This window comes from Suncus etruscus, chromosome 13, assembly GCF_024139225.1.
Source record: "Suncus etruscus isolate mSunEtr1 chromosome 13, mSunEtr1.pri.cur, whole genome shotgun sequence".
Classification (NCBI taxonomy): domain Eukaryota; kingdom Metazoa; phylum Chordata; class Mammalia; order Eulipotyphla; family Soricidae; genus Suncus; species Suncus etruscus.
In genome coordinates, this window is record NC_064860.1 from 86,211,485 (window position 1) to 86,237,657 (window position 26,173).

At 33.3% G+C, this 26,173-nt stretch overlaps 1 protein-coding gene across 1 annotated transcript in view; it reads right to left on the bottom strand.

The window, feature by feature from the left end:
- CBLB (Cbl proto-oncogene B) overlaps nucleotides 1-26,173 on the bottom strand; it is a 205,233-nt gene that overhangs the window by 174,190 nt on the left and 4,870 nt on the right. Inside the window, exon 3 of the mRNA XM_049785680.1 lies at nucleotides 17,351-17,601. Within this exon, the coding sequence (XP_049641637.1) occupies nucleotides 17,351-17,601 (251 nt within the window). The remainder of the gene's footprint in view (nucleotides 1-17,350; nucleotides 17,602-26,173) is intronic.

Consider the following 26,173-nt stretch of genomic DNA (forward strand, 5'->3'; position numbering starts at 1 on the left):
AATAAAAACAAAACACATCGCAAATACAAGTCTTTTTGAAAAGCTTTCATGTTCCTTCTCTAAATTTATACAAATTAAAGATTGTCACGTCTCAATTTTCATTTTCCTACTGCTATCATATTTTAAAAGACTTTTTTTAGAAATGCAATCTTGAGCTCAAGATTATCCACTGAATCTTTTGATTATCTTTCCTTATTTCCATATTATTTCCATAATCTTTTCTTATTCAACAACTAAACTATATATATGTATACTATATATGCATGTGTGTTTATATATAATTTGTTTGTTTTGGGGGGGGGGGGCAAACTTGGTAGTGCTTAGGGCTACTATTGGCTCTGCACTGAGTGATCACTCCTAGTGAGGCTCAGGAGACATATGGAAAGCCAGGGATCACACCTGAAACAGCCACATGCAAGACTAGCATGCTACCCAGTGTACTATATTGCTCTGATCCCAAGTTATAAACATTTAGCATTATTAACCCAAGAGCCAATAAGTTACACAAACCATATATTTTGTCATTAAAGAGAGTTTGCCTTTTGCATATCAGACTTAACCTCTATGACCTAGCAAAAGCCATTTTTTAAGGCTCTTCGTTTTTCATTCCTGTGGTTACATGCAAATGTCTTTTCTAAGATCTTTATATTAATTTGTGAAAATAAAAATACATACATTAGCGAACTGAGAGATAGCATGGAGGTAGGGTGTTTGCGTTGCACGCAGAAGGCAGGTGGTTTGAACCCCTGCATCCCATATAGTCCCCTGAGCCTGACATGAGTGATTTCTGAGCATAGAGCCAGGAATTTTGCCCGGTGTGACACAAAAAAACAAACAAACAAATAAATAAATAATTCTATGAATAGTTTGAGGTTTCATTTGTGAATTTTTTTTTATGTATAGCATGGATAACTTTAAAAAACAAATCCAGGGGCCAGAGCGGTAGCACAAGGGGTAAGGTGTCTACCTTGCGGGCACTAGCCTAAGAGAGAGCAGTTCAATCCTCTGGGGCCCCATATGGTGGTCCAAGCCAGGAGCGATTTCTGAGCACCTTGCCAGGACTAGTAACCTCTGAGCGTCACTGGGTGTGGCCCAAAAAAATCCCAAAAATAAAAAAATATTCATCTGAAAAATTCAGATCTCACAAAATTATTTATGAAAATTGAGAAATTTTTAAATATAGCAATTTCTATCTCATATTAAGAGATAATTTCCAGTACTACTATAGAAAATTAAAAATAAATCAGCATAAAGATAAAAGAAAACAGCTAACATAACAAAAGTGTCTAAACCAAATTGTATGTGATATCCAACTAAAATTGTGAAATATTATTTAAAATTAAGTTAAAAAAATTTCTCTGAGCTATGTGGAACCCAAATATATAAACTACAATGATACAATGATATTGTAAAGAAATAAAACATATATACATATAAATATATATAAATTTATATACATATAAATATATAAACTACAATGATATTGTAAATTAAAAAATATATATATACATATAAATCCATCTACTTACTTATGAACTCTAAATAACATGCAGTAGATTGTTAATGTATTAACACACTTGGTGTACATTCTGCTTCTATTCAAGCTCTAATGACCTGCATCGAATTGCAAACTTCCTAAAATAACATCAAATTAAAATTCTTTACAGTCGTTTGAGATTGTAATACAGCAAATAAAGTCCTGTTTTTACCTTGTTTACTTGACATTTATCTTTCCTTAAATGTCAAGTACAGAACACGTAAAGAAGAATTCTACTAATTTCGATCCCAGATAAATTGTAGTTTACAATAAATATACACAAAGAATTTAACTTGCTGCTAGAATGATGCTTCTGATATAAAAGAGGAAACACACAAAGAAGGATGTGAGTGATCTATGAGCTGGTTATGATGACTATATAAAATCATCATTCTGCCTTTTGTGCACCATCTACAAACCTTTACTTCCCAACCTTAAAATCTTGGGGGAAATGTATCAAGTCCACCATTTTTATATAACTCCATGGAGTACCATTTCTCTTAGGAAGTCAAGAAGTCAAATGGATTTGGCTAGGCAAGGTCACCTTATACTTTGTAAAGTTCTCTGAAATCAGAAAATTTATGCAATCATATCAACAGTCATAGATGTATTCACCCATGAACAAAACAACTGGTGGTTATTATGTCTAAAACCACTCCTCCCAGGAAGTAATACAAAGGAATATCCCAAATATCATCGTAATAAGCAAAATTAAATTTAGTCGTTTGAAGATTTCTCACAAGAAGACAAACCAAGAAGGTATCAGCTATCTAGGAAAAAATTCCATGCGCATATCACAGAGGCAAGATGAAACCAAAAAATGAGACTGACACTGTATCTTTTGCCTAACTTCCAGAATTACAGCAAATAGTTTAAGGCAAATGTTAGTACTAATATGTAGCCTGAAAAAATGGATGGGCCACAGCCAGTAAAAATGGTACAGTTGAGATACTAACATCCTACACTAGTTAACTTACAAAAACACACAAAACCACCCCCTCCCTGGCACAGTGAGTCAAAACAAACTGCTGACAAATCCTACTGGCTATGTGAGGGGGCGCAACAATAATACACAGCGAGAACACACATGCCTCTGTTTTCTTCTAAAGTCTGTTTCTAAATCTACAAGCTTGATGTAAGGGAACAATAATTCCTTTCTTTAAAGCCTGGTCTACATATTCAAAACATCTCAGATGTCCTTCAGAGTGGTTTGTCCATGACAAACAGAAATAAAAAAGGAAAACTAGAAAGAAAAAATTAACAGTACAGGACCAGAACAGCAATCCAACTGCCCAATGCTGCTTTTAAGTTAAGTAGAAAGGCCCGAGCCCCCAAACCATCTTAACTTTATCCTAGCTCAAATCTAAAAGATCATTTTTAAGTTTGAAAATCTTTATCTGTACTATCAGTAAGATCATGACAGAAATAAGACCTTTTTCCTTGTGCACATGGATTGATTTCCTCCATAAAGAGTCATGAGACGTCATAAAGACCATCTGCTTTAGAGCACACCATAAAGAAGATGAAGCTTCTCTGTCACTAATACACACCAAATGAAACTGGACTATTCATGTTGAAAGCAGCTTTTGAGAGGATTTCCCTGTTGCTGAAAATTCAGAAATAAAATAATCATAGAAATAAAAACAATCTTTGAAGAAATGGTAAAATTAGAAGAGGAAGTGAAAACACTCATTGAGCTAAAATATACTATGGCTAGACACTGTTTTCCTCTTTAAAATCAATGGCGTTGGGGATGTTGATTAACTCAAGCCAGGTTCATTTCTGGCATCACCCAAAGCATTAGGTGCAACCCTGGAAGCTCTGCACAGCACTGTTCTTGTGGCTCTGGAGGTACAGCACCTCTGGAGGATGGGGAAAGGTCCCCCAAAATAATCCCTTGCACCCAATACTTGAGCAGCATGCCTGCTGGGTTTACAAAAAGGTACTGATGGGGCCTCTATGAAGTCTCCTGAGCACTGCTGTGGAGGCCAAAACATATAAAAATTTCATGGCATTTGTTGCCGGGTCTGAAAATATTAATGTCGTGGAAGAAACTTGTGAAAAGTGAATATTATATGTAAAGAATTTAAATTAACTTAAAGGACCAGTTTCATCACTATTTTTAAGACAGCAATGTTTGACAATACATAGCAAAATGGTGCATGGAAAATCATGATAAATGCTCCAATAAGAACAATAATGACATTTTGGTGACAAAGATCATAAATGCTGAAACAGTATGGGACTGAGGGAGGAGTGCTAAATGCAGCTATATCAATAACAAGAAAGGATTTGCATCAACAGGGGAACTAGATAGAGGAAGGGAGAAGGGTGGGAGAAAAGGCTAGCATACAAAGGCAAATTCTGAAGAGCAGTTAGTTCTTAAGCCAATCTGGTTTCAAGACAACTTCCATCTTTCTGTGCTAATACGATCTTTGCAAAGATTTAGAGAACTTATCTTTTGAGAGCTCATTAAAAATGTTTTACAACTGAGAATGAAACAAGTTGAGGATAAAGGAAGCTCAGTTAAAAAAAAATAAAGAGTTCTGTGACATACCAATTAATGTTTCCTGATAGTATATACATACAAAGAGAGATTTTCTGGGGATTTAAAGAACAGGGAGGGTGGCACACAAGGCAAGTGTAGTTTTTAAAAATGGGATGCACAGAGCTCAACTGCTAAAGTTAAAGAAATGTACTTCATTATTCTAGAGGAGTGCTTTTCAACTCCCTGTCCATGGACCAGTGCTTTTGTGTTGTTTAAAAAAAAAAAAGGTTAAAAATCAGTATATCAAAATTAAAATGCATCAACTAGTGCATGGACTAATTAAGTAAGAAAATCATCAATGTAGATAACTACCAAATATAATAGAGACATACTTTGTGAATCCTCACTCAAAACAATAACATCAAACAAACAACAACAACAACAAAAAAAAACAATAAAACCCCATGCAATCAAGTTTCAATATAATGAACTTTACATTTAGAAGTACTTTGATGCAAGAAGGGAAATCAGGTCTAATAGGGAACTAGCATCTCAATCAATGACTACCTGTTATTAATATTTTATTGAGATTATAAGGTCACAAGGGTCACTAATTCACAAAGACTCACTGGCAAAGTAGGGAAGACAAAATGGAAATGAAAAAATCGTCAAGAATGCAAAATTTCGGGCCCTGAGAGATAGCACAGCAGCGTTTGCCTTGCAAGCAGCCGATCCAAGACCAAAGATGGTTGGTTCAAATCCAGGTGTCCCATATGGTCTCCCGTGCCCAAAAACCAAAAAAAAAAAAAAAAAAAAAAAGCAAAATTTCTAAAACTCTCAAAGAATAAGTATATCAAGAATGCTTTTGCCTTCATGGCGATAGAATGCTTATGTGTCAATTATAGTTTTCTTACAGAAGCAAACACAGACTGGATTTGGCCCAGAGCCTCTAGTTAACAGAACATACTTACAATGGAGAAAGGCATTCCCATAAATTACCAACTTCAAAGCTTCAGTTGCTGTATACAATTTAATATACCCAATCATGGGAATAAAAAAATTGAAATTAGGAAAAAATATCACCAGAAATTGTAAAGCATTCTATTGTTTTTGAGGACTTGAATCCATAAAAATACATTGAATAAAATAATCAATAAATGAATAACCAGAAATAATCAATTGAAAGTTTTCTAAGATTTCTGGAATAGACTGAATTTGACAATTCCATGTATTGTTACATTTGCAGAAAATACATTGCATAAAAAAACTCTTTTAGAAGAAAAAATACTGTGTAGCACCTACAAAAATGACGTTCCATTTTCCTACCATGTATTTGTTATATGGGACTGGCATGGTGGAGCAAGAGGTAAGGCGATCTGCCTTGCAAGCACTAGTCTAGGGCAGACTGCGGTTCGATCCCCCAGCACCCCATATAGTTCCCCAAGCCAGTAGCAATTTCTGAGCGCATAGCCAGGAGTAACCCCTGAGCATGAACGGGTGTCCTCCGTAAAAAAAAAAAAAAATATATATATATATATATATATTTGTTATATTATATTATTGTACCATGATGGATATACAGTTTACTACATATAGATAAAAGCAGAACTTGAGATTTCAGTAAAATAGTGAGGTAGTAGCCTTTCATATTTTCTTAATAAAAATGCTGCTCATTTATACAAATTAATGCTTAATCAAAAAGAACCTCTACCTCCTTCTACCTCTGTCTTTGTCTTTGTCTCTGACTCTCTCACTTTCCCACACACAGAGTAAAGCATACTTGAACATAAAGCTTTAAATAAAAGTTCTGAGTGTGATAAAAAAAAGGTGTCTTATTAAAGAAGTTTCAATGACCATTTGACACGCAATATTAATATTAGCTTAATGAAGATGAGAATACACCTCATTTTCACATGAATATAATGTGCTAATTGTTCAAATGAATTCTCTTGAAACCAAGTTGAAAGGGGTTTACAATGCTGATGCCCTTCGATGCCAACAATTGCAGGTTCACACCTGCCAAATAGTAATGAGACATCATTTAGATACACATCACATGTTAATATATGCAATTCCTGTCAAACTGTGTCATTTCCAATCAATTTGGCTTCTCTGCACAGCAAAGTAAATTGGAACACTTACTCTACACAACTCTGAGATGTAACAAAAAAATAATATAATTGACATGTAACAAAAAATAATATAATTGATTTTTGTGCACTATAATTTCAATCCTCCTTACCTACTAAAATCATCTTTATGGTTTTGATTATATGATGTGAACATAATTCAATAAAAACATTCTTTTTCTTTTAAAGACAAATGGATAGGAGATGAAATCATCTTGATGTTTGTTGCTCTTTTACATCTTTTGCTTCAAAGCTAACAAGAAAAAGAAACACTTAAAAGTTTTCACTATTATTCGAGATGTCATATTATTTTATGCCTCAGTTTTTCAAATGACTAAGTGAATGATAAGTATGAGATTTAAAATATGTATCAGATATTACTTGTGTATGTAATTTATTGCATGACAGTAGAATTTTAAATTTATAACAATCTGAAAAACTTCTGTGATACCTTATTCTTAAAATATGATTAAAAATTCTTAACTTAGGACACATGTATATGCACACATATTTTGCAGAAAATTCCTTACTGTTTCTTACATGTCTGCATGTCATTGTGATCTGAGAAACTGATTGCCCTTGCATAAACAAACCTTCTAGGGAGCCACAGTGATAGAAAACACAGTAGTATATAGGGTTCTTTCCTTGCCCTTATTGTAACCAACTCAAGTGTCAATTCCTGGCATCCCATATCTCTCTGGAGCATCACAAGGTACAATTCCTGAGTGTAGAGCCAGGAGCAATCCCTGGGCATCACTGGGTATGACTACCCCCCAAAAAAAATTGGCAAAATAAACAAACAAAAAATCCAGGAGTGTCTGTATATACAGCAAAGATTTAGAAAGACAGCCTCTTCAAGAATACTTCTCTGGAACAAAGATGTCACTATGTAGTATCACTTTCCTGAGCAAAAATTAAGCAGTTTATTGTCCGTTTTGAAAGAATTCATCTCTGGAAAATCAGAGTTCTGAGCTGGAGAGATATTACAGGAATCAAGACGGTTGTTTTGCACAATAATGACTCTAGCTTGAATCACTGGCATCACAATATGGTCCCCAAATACTATCATGGGTCACTCCTGAGCAAAGTCCAGAAATGGCCCCTGAACACCACTCTGTATGCTCCTCAAATTAAAATCAAGATCATCTACAGCATGAATATATGTCACTTGTCTTTGTATGTTTCCCCCTGCAATGAAAAATGAAAATTTTTGGCATAATGTTTGCTGTTACTGCTGACTGATAAATAGTCTTTTTAACAAACAAAAGAACTTTTGTTTTCAGCCAGTATCTATAAAAATGTAGCAGATTAACTTCAACTCTTCACAGTTCCTGACAATGTATTTTAAATGAAATAAGCCCCAAAGTCAAGTTACACTATAAAAATGTTTTAAGGCATTATGTCTTAGGGATGTACGATATTTGACAAATAAAATGGCCAAACACTTTTGCTCAATTGCCTCCTTCTTTCCTGACTTCCTCTACTAGGGAAGTTAAAATCTAACATTTTCAAAATAACAGTCACATATATCAAAGTTAACTAAAAATATCCAAGAAAAATTTGGAAGGAGCGAATTAGGGGAAAAAACTGGAGGGTAAGCTTCTGAACTGTGAAAGTGTTTTCCTCTATCTTGTAGCCTACGCTGGTTTAGAACTATATGTATATGTCTAAAACATGCAACCAACAAAAATGTAAATAGCAAATTCAAACTACTATAAATAAACTTAAAAGGGACCTGCCATGGAGACAAAGTGATGGGTGGAAAGGAATCTAAGAACAATGGTGGCTAGAAATTCACTCTTGTGGTAGGAATGGTAATGGGATACTACATTCATAAAACTATTATGAACAACTTTGTAAATCATGGTGCTTTAATTTAAATATATATTCATTTTAATGTAATCATCAGGTTGATGACAAATAGACTGTTAAATCAAATACTTAGGAAGGAGCTTACAAAGCTAGAAAGTTGTCTAAAAACATTGTTGTAAACATACACTCTTACATAAATCAGAAGCATAATGCTACAGAATATTACTGGTTTCAGCCAAACACATTCCTAATTGATGCAACTAATATAATAAGCCCAAGGTGATTAGGAGTTTATCTTTACTTTCATACTCACTGAATAGATTAATATTTTAAACTGAGGTACCAGGCTATGGTCTACAGGTCAATCTGTATATCACATAGTTTGGAAAATAAAGTTTTATTGAAACACAAACAGAATTCTTCATATATAGTCTGCTTTCCGGGGAAAAAAATAGAGCAGCTGCCAGAGGCAACTGGCAAAGTCTAAAATATTTACTATTTACCTCTGTATAGTTTGCCAACCCTTAGTTTATTCAAGTTTAAAAACAATTACATACTATTTAGTTAAACTATTGAGTCAATGCCCTAAAATCTTAATTTAAAATTACACTAAAAGTACAGATATTAAAAAAACAACATGAATTTGAAGAACAGCCATCTTTGTGCTATCAACACGGAAAACACCTCCCACTTCTTTTTGATGTGCAATACAGAAAATTTGGTAAACAGATTTAATGATGATGATGATGCAAGTCATAATTAACTATTTTAATTAATCCTCCAGAGTTTAAAACAAAATAATGAAACCGGAATCTTAATCAAGGGATAATTGAGACTCTTAATATAACATAATTAAATATGTAGTTAAAGCTATGGATATACATACATTTAATTCAATAAAAATATTTTAACAATAAATTATGAATATACATTCTTATCAGGACGCATGCAAGTCACCTTGTGCAAGCTAAATTCACCATATTGCTGAAAATTTGCATGAAGTTAATCACTTATTTCATCAAGCTTTTTGCTATAAGCCTGAATAAAGCTACTAGAATTACTTGAGCAATAAAGCTTTCAAAAATTAAATTTATGGGTCAGAGAAACTGATCAAATGGGCAGGGTGCATAATTTATATGTGAAAGACATAAGGTTGAGCTTCACTACCATGATAGTCCCCTGAGCAACATATGAGTGAAACCCAAACACTGGAAAGTGAGTAACCCCTGTGTACCATCAAGTATAACACCAAAATCAAAATGATAAGTAGTTTATTTTTATAGTGTGCCAAACAAAGCTTTTTAATACTTTCATAACATATACATCTCAAATGATAAATTGAAACTTTATCTTCAACTCTATGTCTGTGACCTAATCTGGAGCCTCCTAAGAGTAATAAAAGTAAAATGTAATGATTGGTTAGGAAAAACCCTAATCTACTATGAATTGTGTTCTTATTTTAAAAAAAGGGGGGGGAGTATCTGGATATGTGCACACAAACAGATCAAAGTTGTAACAGCCAAAAAATACCTGGAGCATCCCAAAGAAGAAAGCTTTATATGCAGCTTTTCCTTCTAAAGGATTGAAAGCAAGCAAACCTGTTCAAATAAAGGCTCTAGAGAGCTATAAATCAACGTAACCAACACAAACTTCTGTAAACTACTCAGAATGTGGTACTCTGTTAAGGCAGCACTAGAAGGCCAATCACCACAATTCTGTGATTATGTCAAGGTAAGCTGTTCAAGGAAGATATTTCAAGAACAAACTTGAATTGTCTTTCAATTTGATCTATTCCTGTAGTGTACAGTCTACCTAGAGGCAGTGCCAATCCTGTTATTTGAAATGGTCATATATGTACATGACAGGTTCTTAATAAAGGTATCTGACTCAAGATTGTTCAGTATGAAATGAAAAAAGAGGCAAGAAAGTACCAGCTGGTAAAACCAAATGACATAATTTGAGGTCTGATTTCATTATACATTAGAACTTAGAATAGCACTTCAATTAGCACATTCAAAGCAACTGATGTATAAAAGAAAATTCAAATAAGAGCATACACTGTGAGTATAATGAGCTGAGACAAAAGATAATATTAAACACAGATTTAGAAAAATAAATATTTGGAGGCATTTTATTCACCGTCAGATACTATCATATATAATATTCAATTAGTGCTGGGCGCTAAGCTAATTTGTCTGGATTCCCTAAAACTGCACTTCCTTGTTAAATCACTGATTAAAAAAAAAAAAAAAAAAAAACACCTTCTTGGGCTAGATTTTCATTCCTCAGGCTGTAAGATTATCATTGCAGCTTGTCTGTTTTATAAACAGACTTCAATTTAGTTTTGTAAGGAACTGCCAAAGGAGCATTCTTTAAATAACAAATCTGCCACTTGAAAGACATCATTCACCAACTTTTGTGGGAGTATTGTTATTCTGAAACTAAAAACAGGCATTCATATTTGAGTGCCTCTGGATTTTAATTATCAAAATTTGAATGTCACCAGATATTTACTGAAAGGAAAACATCTTAATAAGCTGCCTTCAGATTAAAAGCATAAAAGTTATTCAACCATAAAGCCAAGTTCACTTGAATCTTGTTTACTGTCTTATACTATTTACCACGGATAAATATTTAATAAACTCAACTTCGGTTAAAAATTTCATCATTAAAACACAGTATATATGGCATACCATTTGATTAAGAAATTTAAATGAGTTGTAATAAAAGTGTTAACAGTTCATAAACCAGGAATTGGAAACTGAATGGAATTTAACAACAAGCTAGAAAATAGTAAGTTGCAAATAAATGGAGTGAATCTAAATATTTTATTTAAAATCATACAATTTAATTTTAAATTATATCTCAATGATGTTTTGTATTATATTTTCATAATGTTCCCTAAAGAGTCTGATAAGAATATTCCTTTCACTTTTTATTTCTATGAAAATTAACAAGATTGCTTATAACTAGCAAATCAATATTCTTTATCACAAAGTTCTTAAAAGTTCTGCAACCCTTAACCTGCCCACTCTAATAGATTCCCTTTATTTAACTTTAAAAATATTTGTCTAAATAATTTGCTTACTTACACAGTGTTAAAAAACAAAGACCCTTCATTTCCAAATTTCGAAAAAGTCAATTCATAGCTCTTAGATGTTAGAAATATCAAGGAAAGGATTTTTATCAGGACCATATAAACAATTTATTAATTTATAATAAGTAACCCAAGAAAGATAATCAAGGTTTCTAAAGAAAGTTCCATTTCATACTTGGCAAACACACACTTCTAAGTAAAAGGAATGATTATTTTTTCTGTCTTCTGAAATTAAGTTAAATATTACTATTATTTTAATACAAAAGAAAATAATTTAGTTCCCCAGTCTTCTCTTGAAAAGTAAAAAAAAGCCTAGAATGCAGGCAAAATACTAAAAAGCAAGTGAGTATATTTTACTTTAAATACCCATGTTCCTGCAAAATTTGTTCTTTCTACAAATTATGTTTATCTACTTTCAATGTGTTCCTTTCCTCAATTCATACAAAATAATTGCAAAATTACCCAATAATAAATTAAAAGGAAGATAACATTAATACTTTACAAATAAAATTACTTTTTAAGCAAAAACCATTCCTTCTCATGCATCATTAAATATATATGTATGTATATATGTTACTGAACAAACATAACACATTTAACAAGTATATATCATTAGTAAAATATGTCCATAATTTTAATGATTTTACTAGTAACTATAATAACACATATAAGAATAATTTTTACTAGAAAGCTCTGGATTTTAAAAATCAATAAGTTAATTAATTCAGCATTTAATGCAAATAAACCATAACTTTTTTTTTAGTCAAAAAATACAATGACTTTCCAGAAAATAGCATCAAGAGCTATTGGGAGTCAGGAAAACAACCAAAGTTATAAAGAAAACTGTGAGAAGAAATGGTATCAAATCGTAAGATTCCTGTACTCAGTTCAATGCTATTATTCCTTAATTTCCTTCTTACTATGTAGACAGAGCTGCCAATGAGAAAACATGCCAATTAATGAGGCATGATGTGTGATACAGTAATAAGTACAACTATTTCAGGAAGCTAAATTGTACAGAGTTCAATCTGAATATGCTTAAACTGAACATTCAGGTAAAATTTCAAGACTTCCCTGACTATAATCAATACCCATTTGTTTACAGAAATATAAACATATAAGGTAATTAGTTTCTAACCAGAGGGATAATCTCATAAGACCACATAAAAAAACAAGTATGTTTTATTTGTAACTTTTTGTTCTGCTTCTTCCCTCTGTAGTGGTAGTGATGGGGCTGTATTATAGTTGCAGTTGATGCTGTTTTTTGATTCAAATTCTAATTGAACGATTAATCTTTTACTCAGCACAAAAGTATTCTAGGTAAATTACCCTAAAAATCCCAACACTAATATATGTAGCAAGTATACAAATATGTAGTCCTATAGAGGAAAAGTAATACATTTTCCATTGCTCAGTCAAATAAATGATCAATAGATTTTGTCAGATACTCCTGATGGGTTTTAAAGTGCCAGAATCTAAACTTTTGATTTATAAATCGATGTTAAAAAATATTCAATTTGGGGGTGAATATACATTTCAGCAATTAAAGTGCTTGTCTTGCTTGTGGACTGTAGGGCTCAAACTCTGGTTTGCCAAGACCTGTCCAATGTTTTCTCTGAACACAAAGGCAGGAGTAAGCCCTGAGCATCACTGGGTATGCCCCTCCCCCCAAAAAAAAACTAAGCCATAAGTTGAAATTAATTTAACTATGTGCAAAATATATATTAGATGTTTATTTTTACATGCATAGAAGATATCATTCAGAGGCTTTGAAATGAAACCAATAATATCTATGTACTATTCTGGCTAGAATATTTAAAAGTTTTTGTTTTCTTTCCAGGGAGACTTATCAGGGTGTTATTTTTCTACCTCTGCGAACTTTTGGTTTTGTTTCAGTGGTTGTAAACCAGAGTGTGAGAAAGTATAAAGGTCAGTGTCACTCTGGTCCAGTGAAGCAGTTGTAAAATATGGAAAATCTGAATACACTTAGGGCATCACCTTTGGATAGTGTAAAAACAAAAGTACCCAACATAACATATAACCTTTAATACAAAAGATCAAATTTTGCTATCAAAATGGTCAACTGGTGATAATATCGATCATCTCCTACCCATTTTACATTTGACAGCTGTCACAAATTTCCTGTATATATTTTTTATCACTAAAATCTTAAGCAATACCATAAAATTTTCTCTTCTGGCCTGTGCTTACAATTTAAACTTCTCCCCTCTCAACATAACTTCCAACCCCACTCCAAACTCTTCCCCCACCTCCCATAAAATCCTAACCCACAAATACACACAGAAAGGCTTTCCAAGTGCCAGAAACCCTGTATTACTCTTCCCAGAATACCAGCCCAGGATGGTTTAGAAATTCATTTGGAGAAGCACCAACTCAGCATGAAGTTCAATTGTGTGTGGGATGGAAGACCAACAGGAAAATTAGTACCAGAGAAGAAAGATATTTACTGTATAAGTCAAGAGAGGCATACAATGTACACCTAACAAAAATGACTATTATATCCACTCTCAAGGCTCGTATGTATAGCCTAAATACTAATAGCAAATTAATTGATCTAATTGATTTGTACTCTTACCTTCTGTTCAGGAATTGCACAGAATGTCATTTGCTATAATTATTTTTCTTTGGTATTGCAGTTATCTCATATATGTAAAGCTGCTATACAATAATGGCTATTCATATTTTAGTAGTTAATAAATCAAGAAAGATTTCAAATGGACAGCTGAATTTTTGTCACATACCCTCCCAATGGAAGAAACCCCACAAATAAATGTTTATTTTGACATAATAGGAACACTGAAATTTTAATTTATTAACTCATCTAGTAAATTTAATCACTAAAATAATTAATCATTCACAGTGATGAGGGTTTGGTCAATGAACTCCAAATTTAAAAGTCCTGTCCTTTATTTTTAGCTTAATACTACTCATGTTTACAGTGACATAATTGGATACTCAAAGATTGCCCAGTAACTAATAATATTCACAATAATTAATGTGCCATACCTGTTAAACAAGAATCTTACCTACAAAATATAATACTCTACTGTTTAGCATGAGAAGGGGCATGACAAGAGCATTTTAAGTAGTTTCTTTTATTTTTTTAAACAAAATATCCTCTAACTTCATAAATAATGGTATACTAACTAATTTGCATCTAGTTTTCTCCAAGATCCAAAAGTGAATGTATAAAAACACATTACTACCAAATAAATTACATCAGAAATGTGTCCTATAGTATACCAAAAATGGATTACTATTATGGATTATAATTTTCTACCATAAAATTTATCTTTGTCATAAACACTGCTAGCCACCGAACACTTTTAAAAACAGGGTATGAATGACAGCAAAATTCAATTAGGTATGTGGTAAATATGAGGACAGAAAGTGTGTTGTAGGAATAAATTTAGAAATGAGGCAAAAATTACTTTGAGTCTTTAGAGCATTTGTAGAGTTGCCTCAGTGTCAGTGTCACTTGATCTATCATCATCTATGGAAATGTACACTTAATCAAATGTAATAGTGGTTCCTCCACAATATACTCCCACACGTAAAAGATCTATATTATCAAATAATCAAAATTATAAAAATACATAAAATGAAATGATAATAATCAAGATAGCTTGAATGAGTTATTAAACCTAATTGTTACACATCCTCTCATGGTTTGATACCCTCATAAGTAAAGTTCAGTAGATTTAAGTTGCTGGACTAGAAAAAAGTCCAGTGCTATTAATTGAAATAAGAAGTAATGTGTGTTTAAAAAGGCTTAATTTGATTATAACCATGGCAGGTAGAACTATAAAGTTAAAAAAAATACTTTAAATATAAACATCTGTCTTTCCATAACTTTGGCCATTATCCAAAGGTCTATTAAAAAAATAGACCAGGATAGTCTATCTACTTTGAAAATGATAATTCAAGGTAGGCGGTAGTATGGAGAGAGTCTTAGAGAATCTTAAAGTAAAAGTAAACTACATCATAATCCTCAAGATATGTAGACTGTGGTTTAATAAATGAGGAGCTATGTTAGATAACTTGTAAGACTGCTGTAAGTATGTGAGGTTTCATCACTATGTTTGAGAGAAAATTACAAATAAACATTGATACCGTTTCACTCTGTCTGAATTTTTCTATGGCTAAATTAATGCACTTACCATTAGTATTTGACAGTATTTAAACCCTACTTCAGACTACAGACTGAAGGACTACAGACTACTACTAAATTTTCTATAATATAATCTTTCTTTTTTTTTTTTTTAAATAAAATGAGGCTACCTTTGCCAACCTAAAATAAAATCAAGAGTTTTTTAGAGGTTTTTCTGTCTTGTAAGGAAAGTAAAATCAAGATAGGGTCAGGGTCTGACCATAAATTCAACTTAACTGGTTTCAGACATTTATTTTAGGGGCTGAAGACATAGTATCAAAGGCACAGAATCCGCTTTGCATATGGCAAACAGTTAAATTTCAGAAACCACATAAATTCCTCTCACGGATGGTTCCTGAGCACAAGATCAGAAAAGGCTCCTAAACACTGCTGAATGTAGCCAAAAAACATGTCTTTTAATTAATATTTGTTTTCTAATTGAAAATGTAGATTCTATCTATGAATTATACACATTTTTGACCATCAAGCCAATGTTATTTGATTTATTTTTAATAGATAAAATCTTTAATCAAGCATCATAATTACAAGCAGGATTGCAGTTGGATTTCAGTCATAAACAGAACATTCCCCTTCACCAGTCCAACATTTCCACCACCAATGCCACTTAAAATATCTCATAAAATAATAGTTTATTTGGTTTAAGATCATTTTAGATCTTAGCTCAAAGAACTAGTACATATGCTTTGAAGATTTCAATCTCTTACCTCATAAATGATGCTCTAGAAATAGACCCTGAGCATTGTCAGGTGTGGCCAGAAAAGAGAAACTAAATCATAAAACTTAATAAAATAGTCAAACAACAGATTCATATCAGTAATACCTAAGACAAGCATTCTAGCTCCAAAACAAGGACTCAGTTAATCCATTTTAGTCTGTCACCCTGTCGAAGTTTTTCACTTAATAATTCAAATATAGAAACAAAATCTAAATTCCTATCCATATCTATCATATATAACATCATTATTTTATACATCTATGTATATATACAGCTATATAAGTATATATGTTCACACAGATTTGCAGACACAAAATTTTAGGGCCACACCAGCAATATTCAGGGTTTACTCCTGTTCTGTGCTCAGGGATCACGCCAACCACGGATCAAGGTTTATAGGTGGTACCAAGGATTGAGCCAAGGTCAACTGTGTGCAAGGTAAGCACCATCCCCACTGAACTCTTGCTATTCCAGATACTTGTAAATGCAGATCAAACACAAATTTCATTCATTGAATAAGGAACTCAAAACAATACAGCAACTTGGAAAGATAGTTTGGGAGTTCTTTTCAAAGCTATAGTATTTCCAAAAGATTAAACATCAAGTTTCTAGGTAATTCCTCTAATAAGACAAAGGTTCATGTCCACACAAAAGCTGCATATGAATATTTATACCAGCTTTATATATATAAGGACAGTTAACTGGCAGCAACCAAGAATTCTTCATTAGATGAATGGATGAACAAACTGTGGTACATCCACAAAATGAAAAGAAAGGAACTATCACAGTCTAAGAAGACACAAAGTATTAAATGCAAATTGTTAAGTAAAACGAAGTCAATCTAAAATTTTTATATAGTTTATCATTTCCACTAGTTGACATTTTGAAAACAAACTATAGAGACAAAAAATTGAGTGATCTTGACATTTCAAGATATTTGTGATAGAGATATGGAAGTAGAGAGGCAATGAATGAGTGGAGCAATGGGCATTTGTAGAACTATTCAGATATTGTAATGGAAGATATGCTGTGATACTGTACATTTTTCCAATCTCCTAAATATTCTAGAAACTGCAAATAAATAGGGAATCTAGAGGCAATAGGGCAGGTATAGAGAAACTCTTTTCTGAGCAAGTTTTTGTAAGCCTAAAAGTGCTCTAAAACGAACTATATAAAAGAATGAAAATGTAAAAAAAAATGTCTACAATCTAATAAGCTCTAATTATAAATTTATGACAACCTATAAGGTTTAAGTAGAGCCAAAAGCAAACACAACAGCAGATACAAAGCCAAATATCTGGTGACTTATAAGCTATGATGCATAAAGTCACAGAGAATGATCTTGTCCCTGAGAAAAATTAAAACTGTACGTCTTCTTACCTGTCCTGCGACTGCTCTTCATACATCCTCTCCTTGCCTTCTTTAAAGAGTCTTATTGCACGTTTGGATTTTTTCATAAGACTATCAATGTAGATTTTAAAATATTCATTCTCACTGAGTTGGGCAAGTTTCTGGTTATCATCATATTTACTCAATATAAGTCGCAGATGCTGATATGTATCAGGTAATATATCAAGTATATATGGTGGGCTATTTTTCAACTGAAGTTTTGGATTTTGGCACAGTCTGACCTAAAAATAAAAACAAAAAAATTAGGATATTATCATCTGAAACACTACAACTTATTTTATAGAAAAATGTAAAAATCATTTCAATAATATAAATCATCAAATTATATATAATGTCTTCAAACAGATTCACCCATTTAATTATCTCCAGCCTCTCTCTCACTCTCTCTATATGTATATACATATATATATATATATATATATATATATATATATATATATATATATATATATATATATATATATATTTACTATACTGAACTCCCATTAAAAGTCTTTCATAGCAGTTTGATAATTAGTATTTTGGTATATTGTTTCTGAACCCTGAGGAGAATAAAACAAAGAATTACACCATTAATAACTGAGTTATTAAGTAGTAAATGGCTGTCAGGTCAGAACGAGTCTTTCCCACCTCTCCATATTATCTCTCACACCCATAAACATGTGTTACCTAACGGTTTAGTCATCCTATCAGGTGCCACCCAAGCACTGTACAAGTGAAAGTGCCTACTTAACTTGCCAACAACAAAAGAATGTCAACTGAATTGCTGTATCCACTCCAACAAGTTCATCAGATTTAGTCAAAATGTACTACGCAGTTTTATTCTTACTACTTAAAGGAAGAAGGATCTAGCCAATGATCCCTTTTAATAAAATTACTGCAGGTTGCTCAAAGATATGAAAAGGGTGAGAGTATGGCATGCTTACAAAGACAAATGTACACATGACAATAGATTTATTGAACAGGTAGTAAAGAATAAGATTGGAAGACTTTCAGATACTTGAATCTCTGCCGAGGCTCTCTCATCTCTGCATGTATATACACATATCCATACAGAACAAAATTTTCAAACTTTATAACATTTCATCTCATTTAGTTATGACATTTGTCTTTTCCAGAATGACTTCATTCGATCTCACTTATTCTCCTCCTGGCTGGTATTATGGCCACGAGCATTTGGAAACTGGTTAATGTAAATCTGAGTTGGAGATACATTTAGTTTGGCATTAGTGAAAAGGTTCATGTGATATATGAAGTCACTTTTGTAGCTATTTAAATTTTTATCTTCAGTCATGATGAAAAAACGGATAAGGAATAACTCAAATGCCTCTGGAGCTAACTGGCCCAGCATGGAAACAGGAAGATCCAGTTCAAATTTGGAAATCCAAATATATCCACTGGCACCCAGATCTCATTATACATGGGAACAATGGAAAAGAACAAAAGAATCAAATTTACCACCTCAGATAATTTCTCAGTTGTTTGATGGTTTATCAGGTTTCCTTTTTGAGTTTATTAATCATTGCAATTTTTTTCATCTTAAAAAAACTGATGCATTTTATATTACGAGTTGTGTATTTTTTTAAATGACCTCTCATGGATCATCCTCAGGAAAATTGGAGAAAAATACATAAAAATTGTTGAACCTAATTATTTTTGTTATATAAGGAAATAAAGCAAGGGAACAGATAATACCAACAAAAAGAAACCCTTCAACATTGACCAATAGAATTAAAGTTACCCAGGGGAGGAGATGTGGTTTGGAAAATGACTGCAGTACGGGGATATTGGCATTTTGAGTGTAGGGATGGAATGGCAATGGCATAAGCCTAAAGAATGTAAGAAAAAAAAAAAAACCCAGCATCCAATGTATTTAGATTGCCAACCGTTAAAAAAGTATAGCAGAAAATACTGATGAAGATTTTCCATTCCTTTTCTTGTTATAATATACTTTGAAATCAACAGAAGCTTTAGTTCACCTAGCATGGTAAATAAATCAACAACAACAATTTTGGCTGTTATAGTCAACAATTTATTGAACAATTTATCAAAGCTTAAAACTAAAAGTTACTATCTCAAGTAGATATACAAATTTCAAGAACATAAAGCAGGGGCCCGAGTGGGTAGGGAATGTTTGTTTGTTTGTTTGTTTTGGGGTCACATCCCACAGTGCTCAGAGGCTACTCCTGGCTCTAAGCTCAGAAATCGCCCCTGGCAGGCTTGGGGAAACTATATGGGATGCCGGGATTCGATCCACTGCCCTTCTGCATGCAAGGCAAACGTCCTACCGCTGTGCTATCTATCTCTCCAGCCCCCTGAGCATAGATTCTGAGCATGGAACCAGGAATAAGTATTAATTGTTGCTGCATTGTAGCCAAGAGAATACAAACCAACCAACCTACAGTAGGACAGTTTAATTTCAGTAAGATAGAACTTGGTATGTGTTCCCAGAGAGATCAATTAATAAGCTAGGGTTATGAGTGGCTTCAAATTAATTACCTCAGACCAGAGAGGATACGCTTGCCTTACACATAGCCAACTTGAGTTTAGTCCCCAGCATCCTATATGATACCCAATCACTGTCAGGGTAATTCCTGAGCAGAGAGCTAAGAGTAACCCTTAGCATCACCAACCAAATAAACAAAATCTGTCATCGCTCGTGGTGAAATTTTTGACTGAACCCCATTGGTGATTTTTCTTTTCAGACATTCTAATTAACTGTTCTGTAGTAGGTTTGGTGGATTTTTCTTCATTCTCTTTTTTTTCTTTCTTTTATTTTTAGTTTCTGGTTTGGGGGCCACACCCAGCAGTGTTCATGGTTTATTCTTGGCCATATGCTCAGGGATTAACATTGGTAGACTCAGGGATGCTAGAAAGCAAACCCAGCCAAGTTGGTTTACGTGTAAGGCAAATGCTCTTATTAGCTGTAGGATTTTTCCAGTCTCATTAATTTTCTTTTCATTTTTTTCATTTGCAATGCCACAGACAAAACCCAGAAACTCACACATGCAAAGCAAGATCTCTACCACTAAGCTACCTCCTTTGCCATTAATTTACTATTTTTTGCAAGACCTTCCTTCACTTGCTTTACTTAAACTATAATTCTTTCTAAGAATTTATGGCTTAATTTTTTTAAGATTTCTGAACAAGTACTGAGCTAGTGCCAGGAAATTATATATGGCTAGAACATACTTCCTGCCTCAAGAGTCTGGCAGAAGAGACCAATTTCTCTATAATTAACTTAGGAGCAATGTAATTCTTGCTTCAAGGGATCTTCGTAAAGATCCCATCCAGTCCATTTATTTTCAGATAAAGAAACTAAGAACTACAAAAATTAAGGGACTATTAAAACATCATAAATCCAACACAAATACCTGGGCCTTCTGGATCTTCGTTGCTCTTTCTACCTATATTACAATTTAACTAGAATTAGGGATATAATTAATGATCCCCGGCTGAACTAATTTAAATTTTTATTTTATTCCACTTGCAAATTTATGTGAGTTTCAGGATGCATTCATACTTCTCTACAAGTCTGTGTCTCAGACTCAAGGGAATATAGAGAGGCATAAATCATGAACCTGTTCTAAAATTTTTCATGTTAAAACACTCATGGCTTTCGAAACTAATCATCGAGGAATTTAAGTGCTATGATGGAGATTACAAAATGCTAGAGGAAAAAAGAAATACCTCACTCACATCTACATATTTGTCAAGAAAGGCATGAGCAAATTTTCAAAAAGATTGTATATTTCTAAGCACAAAGGCACGCAATGGCTGGGGAGGGAACAGTGTGGAGAAATGTGAAAAGAGAAACACACAGTCCTCTCATAACAGGTAACTTAAGATATTGTGGGATGCATATGAAAGAATATTTGAATAGATAATAGGCAGTTCATAGAGGTCCTTCTAGGTTCACACAATATTTTTCATAGAAATAACATACTATACTGAACTACCTTCTACCACCGAAGATGCAATTCATCAGTTGTATGAGTATTAAATTCTGATATTTACAATAATTTTTGCCAATAATGAATAACCTTTTACCATGACTTTGAAGTAGATTAAATCATTCCACTCAATAAGTATTTATTGAGTTCCTATTATGCAGAAGGACCAGCCAAAGACAGCCAGCGGAGAAAAAACTATTTGTCTAAAATCCATTTGTTAAAAGAAGAAAAACAATTGTTCTCCACCTGTTTCAAGTTAAAACTAAAATTACTTAAGACTTCTTTCCAAATCATTCCTCAGAATAAAAGTTGTTCCTAGCAGAGAAAGAACAAACCTCTAGTCACATTATACAGTGAGGGACCACCGTTCAGGGCACCAATTGATAAGTTAAAGGGCTACATCATTAGTAAGTTTACTCTTCACTTTTTTACTTAAAAGGGAAATATTTGTATTGAAAACTGACTTACGACATACTTCGTGTCATCTGTAAAGAAAATATTGTGGCTAAAGAGGAACAGGAGATAATCACTGAGACTGACTCCTTTTGTCATAAGAATAAAAGCAAATTATAAGCAATCCAAGAAGTCATGAGGGAATGAGACTCTCATCTTTCTGTCTCTCTTTCCATCCTCTTCCACCTCTTTCCCTCCTTTTCTCCCTAGAATGTTTTTTTTAAATAAATAAGTTTAAGATATTTAGTGTGGTGGTGCCCCTCCAGCAGTGCTCAAAGGCCACTCCTAGCAATACTAGGCCTGTTGCAAGCTTGAGTCTAGTTTCTCAGGAGATATTCAAGCCCAGCAGGGTTGGATTCACCAGAGCCACTGAGGCAGTTCTCAGATGCAAGAAAAGCTACACCCAATGGTATTGAAGAAGCCATGTACTCCCTCAGGATGAAAGTTATAGCCTCCAGCAACAAATGTGCTTTATCTTTTGAACTTTCTCCCCAAAGCAACTTAAAGTTTCTAGAAGACCTGAATGCACTTGCAATTTTTCATATTCAAAAAAACATATGACTAATAAATACATTCCATATATGTATGTCAACAAACAGATGCTAAGTACATACATTAAATATATACTTGATTATATGAAAACAAGGCACAAAGAAAAACAGTATTTACCAGAACTACAAAAATGTTCAAAGTCATTTATTATTCTTAGAACACCTTTGCAGTTAAAGAGCTTTCTGAATATGCCCTAATTAAAATTTCCAACCAAAACGTAACAAAGGGTAGTTAGAAGTGCAAGGTTTTTTCATGTGCCTTTTTGGCCTTTTGCTTATCAATATCTCTCAAACCTCAGAACCAGATCTACATTTACCAGCTTTACAATCCTGAACTGTTTCTTCTTCAAACTATAATGTTCAGAATAGAAAAGTTAAGGGTGTCTTATGTAGAACCTACTGCCAAGTTTACACTGCTTTTTTTTTTCAGTATTTCTTCTCCTTCCATGTTATATTATAGCAGAACATTATAAAATTCTAGCAGATCATGCAAATATATAACAAGCCACATCATTGACCATTCTACTGAAATCACCATTAATTACGTTTGACCATAATGGTCTTCATATTACTCAAAACCCATAAAGTTTGGAATGTGTTGTTCAATAAAGCTAAAACCAAGTCAGTTCTCCTCATGAAGCATCCAAATATCTATATCTCAATACTCAGTAACATTTAGTTTTTTCCTGTGAATCAACAAGTGTGGGCTACAAAACTAACCCCAATAAAGTAAAATATAGGTAGAGGAGACAGCTCAACTGTGGTTAACAAATCTAACACGCGTGAGATCTTAAGTATCACCAGCCTGAGCACCCTCATACCAGGCCCCAAAATCAAAACACCATGCCCAAATCACCAAGAACAACCCTCTTTAAAAATGTTTTTAATAAAAAGAATATGATCCATTCCATATGAATTTAAAACCTAACTTAAGGATTAGAGATGTAATGCCATAAATCTCTTTCGGAGAATCCAAATAAAGTTTACAAATTGCCTCAGAATGCTCTGTATATCCAATCTCCACATTGTCATTGTAGGTGGAAATTACAGTTATTTACAGTTTGTCTTTTCTACTTGTTATTTCTTAGTCACATCTATCTATACTAAGATTCCAATCTATTGTTTCTTCTTCCTCCCCATCTTCAATAATCTATCCCTTCTATTTAATTCATGTTCCTCTCCTCTTCACTCACACACACAAGTAAAATTGTTACTACACACACATACACACACACACACACAATTTTCTTCATTGCCAAAAACTATCATACATAGTTCAACAATTTTTTAATAGTTGACAACTTTTTTAATACAGCACACTTCAGGTGAAACTACCCTGAAAGGTCCACCTCTCCTCATAAAATTCAGTGACAAAAATAATGTTCCTCTCTGGGTTGAGACTGCAGTTTTCTTAATACATCATCTCTTTTGTGACGATAGCTCTACCTAAGTAGTCTATATTCTCTAATTTTTCCTACAGTCACTAATTCTTCACAGTGTGCTATCTAAATATAAAAACTCCCCACAGGGCTGGAGAGAGAATACAGTGTGTGGGACCCTTGTGTTTCTTAGTCGCCAAACTTGGTTCCATTCCCAGCAGTGCATGTATCCAGCCCCCCGAGCACCACCAATCATGATCCCAAGCACAGTGCCAAAAGTTATCCCTGAGCATCAGTGCATTTGGCTTAAAAAACAAATTCAGGGGCCGTAGAGATAGTACAAGGTTTGAGAGGCTTTTTGCTTACATGTGGCCTGCTTGGTTCAATCCCAGACTCACACCTAGAACTCTGAGCACTGCCAGGCATGATTCCTGAGAGCTGAGCCTAGAGAAGGCAGGGTGTAGCCCCAAATCCAAACAAAAACAAACAAAATGTCTGACTCTCACTTTCCACTCTACCTTGCAAATATTTCTCTTCTATAGCTTGAAATGTTGCCACTTTGGTCCTATTTTTCCAACACTTCTCAAGTTCAAAGTCTCTTTGGTCCTGTAAAACTAGTTTTCTAAATTCAAAATTGATCCCATTCTGGCATGTCAAATTTAAGTGGTTAAAAACAAACTTATGCACCAATTCACAAGCTTCCTCATTTTTTCTTAGGTTCCTTATCTCATTAAGGGCATCACTGCCTTCAGAATCAACTAGGCTGAAAACCTCAAGAGTTACTTTCATTTCACCTTCTCTTCATTCTCTATCTCTGAAGGGTCACCAAAGCCAGCATATTTTGTCTCCAAATAATACACCCGCCATGACTATATTTAACTTATACTTGCTATGACTGTCAATTCACAAACTCAATTCTTTATTATTTCTGGCTCAATCTGTGTTAATTCCTCTTGTCCAGTTTTCATTCTTGGGATTTTTTTTTAAAGCATGATTTTTAGAATCAAGAAATAGCTCCACAGCATAGTCTTAACATTCACTTCCCAGTACATTTAAAAAAGACATTAAAATGGTTCTGTAGCTAATAAATAAGGTAAAAATTCCATGATGCTACAGTCAAAACTTCTTCCATTTTTTTCTAATTTGCTCTCTCCCAGTCAACTTTATCTTACATTCCATGAGTCTGATGTGTTCTTCATTGCTCTAGAGTTCAAATCTCTGAAGATCAGTAGAATACTAATTTCATCATGTTACATTCTACACCTATTGTTCACCCTGGAAGAGAATGTCTCCTCTGTCCTACATTCTGTCATATCACTCAATTTGCATCATATCATAGCACTTACTATATCCTTCCATATGGCATTATTTATGAATATCTATCTTTTCATCTTTGGGATTTGACAAATGAATGCAATCAACAGTACATAACATAGTGCCATTTTGAAAAGGGGGAAACTGCTTTTTCAAAATCTTAATAGTTTAAAACTTCATGAGTAAAAAGAATACTGATCAAAACTTGGATTAAAGCTAGGCCCTTCATCCAAAGAATTAAGTTAAATCTTGATGGGATGCTTTAAAGCTCTTATTTTATCCAAAGTTTTCTCCAAGAAGTGAGAAGTAACAAATGTTGAGATCACTTCATGTATGTAGCAAGAATTTAAAAATATAACTCAGTATAACATAAAACTGTCTATACAATTACTATAGTTTCATTGACTATCCAAGTTTACTGAGGGCCATTATTCTTTCAACAAAAACAATCTCAATGAGAAAAGATGTGAAGAATTAAAAAAATAAATAACCACTATCCAAAAAAGTTAAAGGAAGGTAATAATCTCGAAAATCAACAAAATAGATCAAAACACTTAGTTTTACTCATATGCAATATTTTTAAGAGATATGAAAAACTTAGAAAATATGTTGTTTTTGTTGTTTTTGTTTTGCTATTTCGTTTAACTTAAGTAATCTAAACATCTTTGACTACCAAACTTAAAAAAGAAAGTATGGCTATGGAGATGAGAAAAATTATATTCCTAGTTTGACAAATACAAGTAAGTGTACAGAAGGTAAAAAGCAGGAAATAGCTACATGGCATCACTTTTTAAATGCTTTTAAAACACTTGTGGTAATCTACTTTTAAATGACAAGGAAAGTAAGACACAAAAAATATAGGCAGGTATTCAATTTGCTTTGCTCTTTAGCAACAACTTATTTTTAATTTCCTGAACATCCATAGATGCTCAGTTCATGTAATATCTATTAGGTAGAAGAAGTGTTTCTTCTATTTGTCATCACCTAAGTAAGATACTTATGAAAAATCATGCTCAGGAACCTCACATTAATAAAAGAGCATTCCTATAATACTGATTAGCAATCATTTCCTTATCCTCACCTCAGCATTTCCAACAACAGCACAATAATATTGTTCCTAAAGGCAATGACCAGCAGAATTCA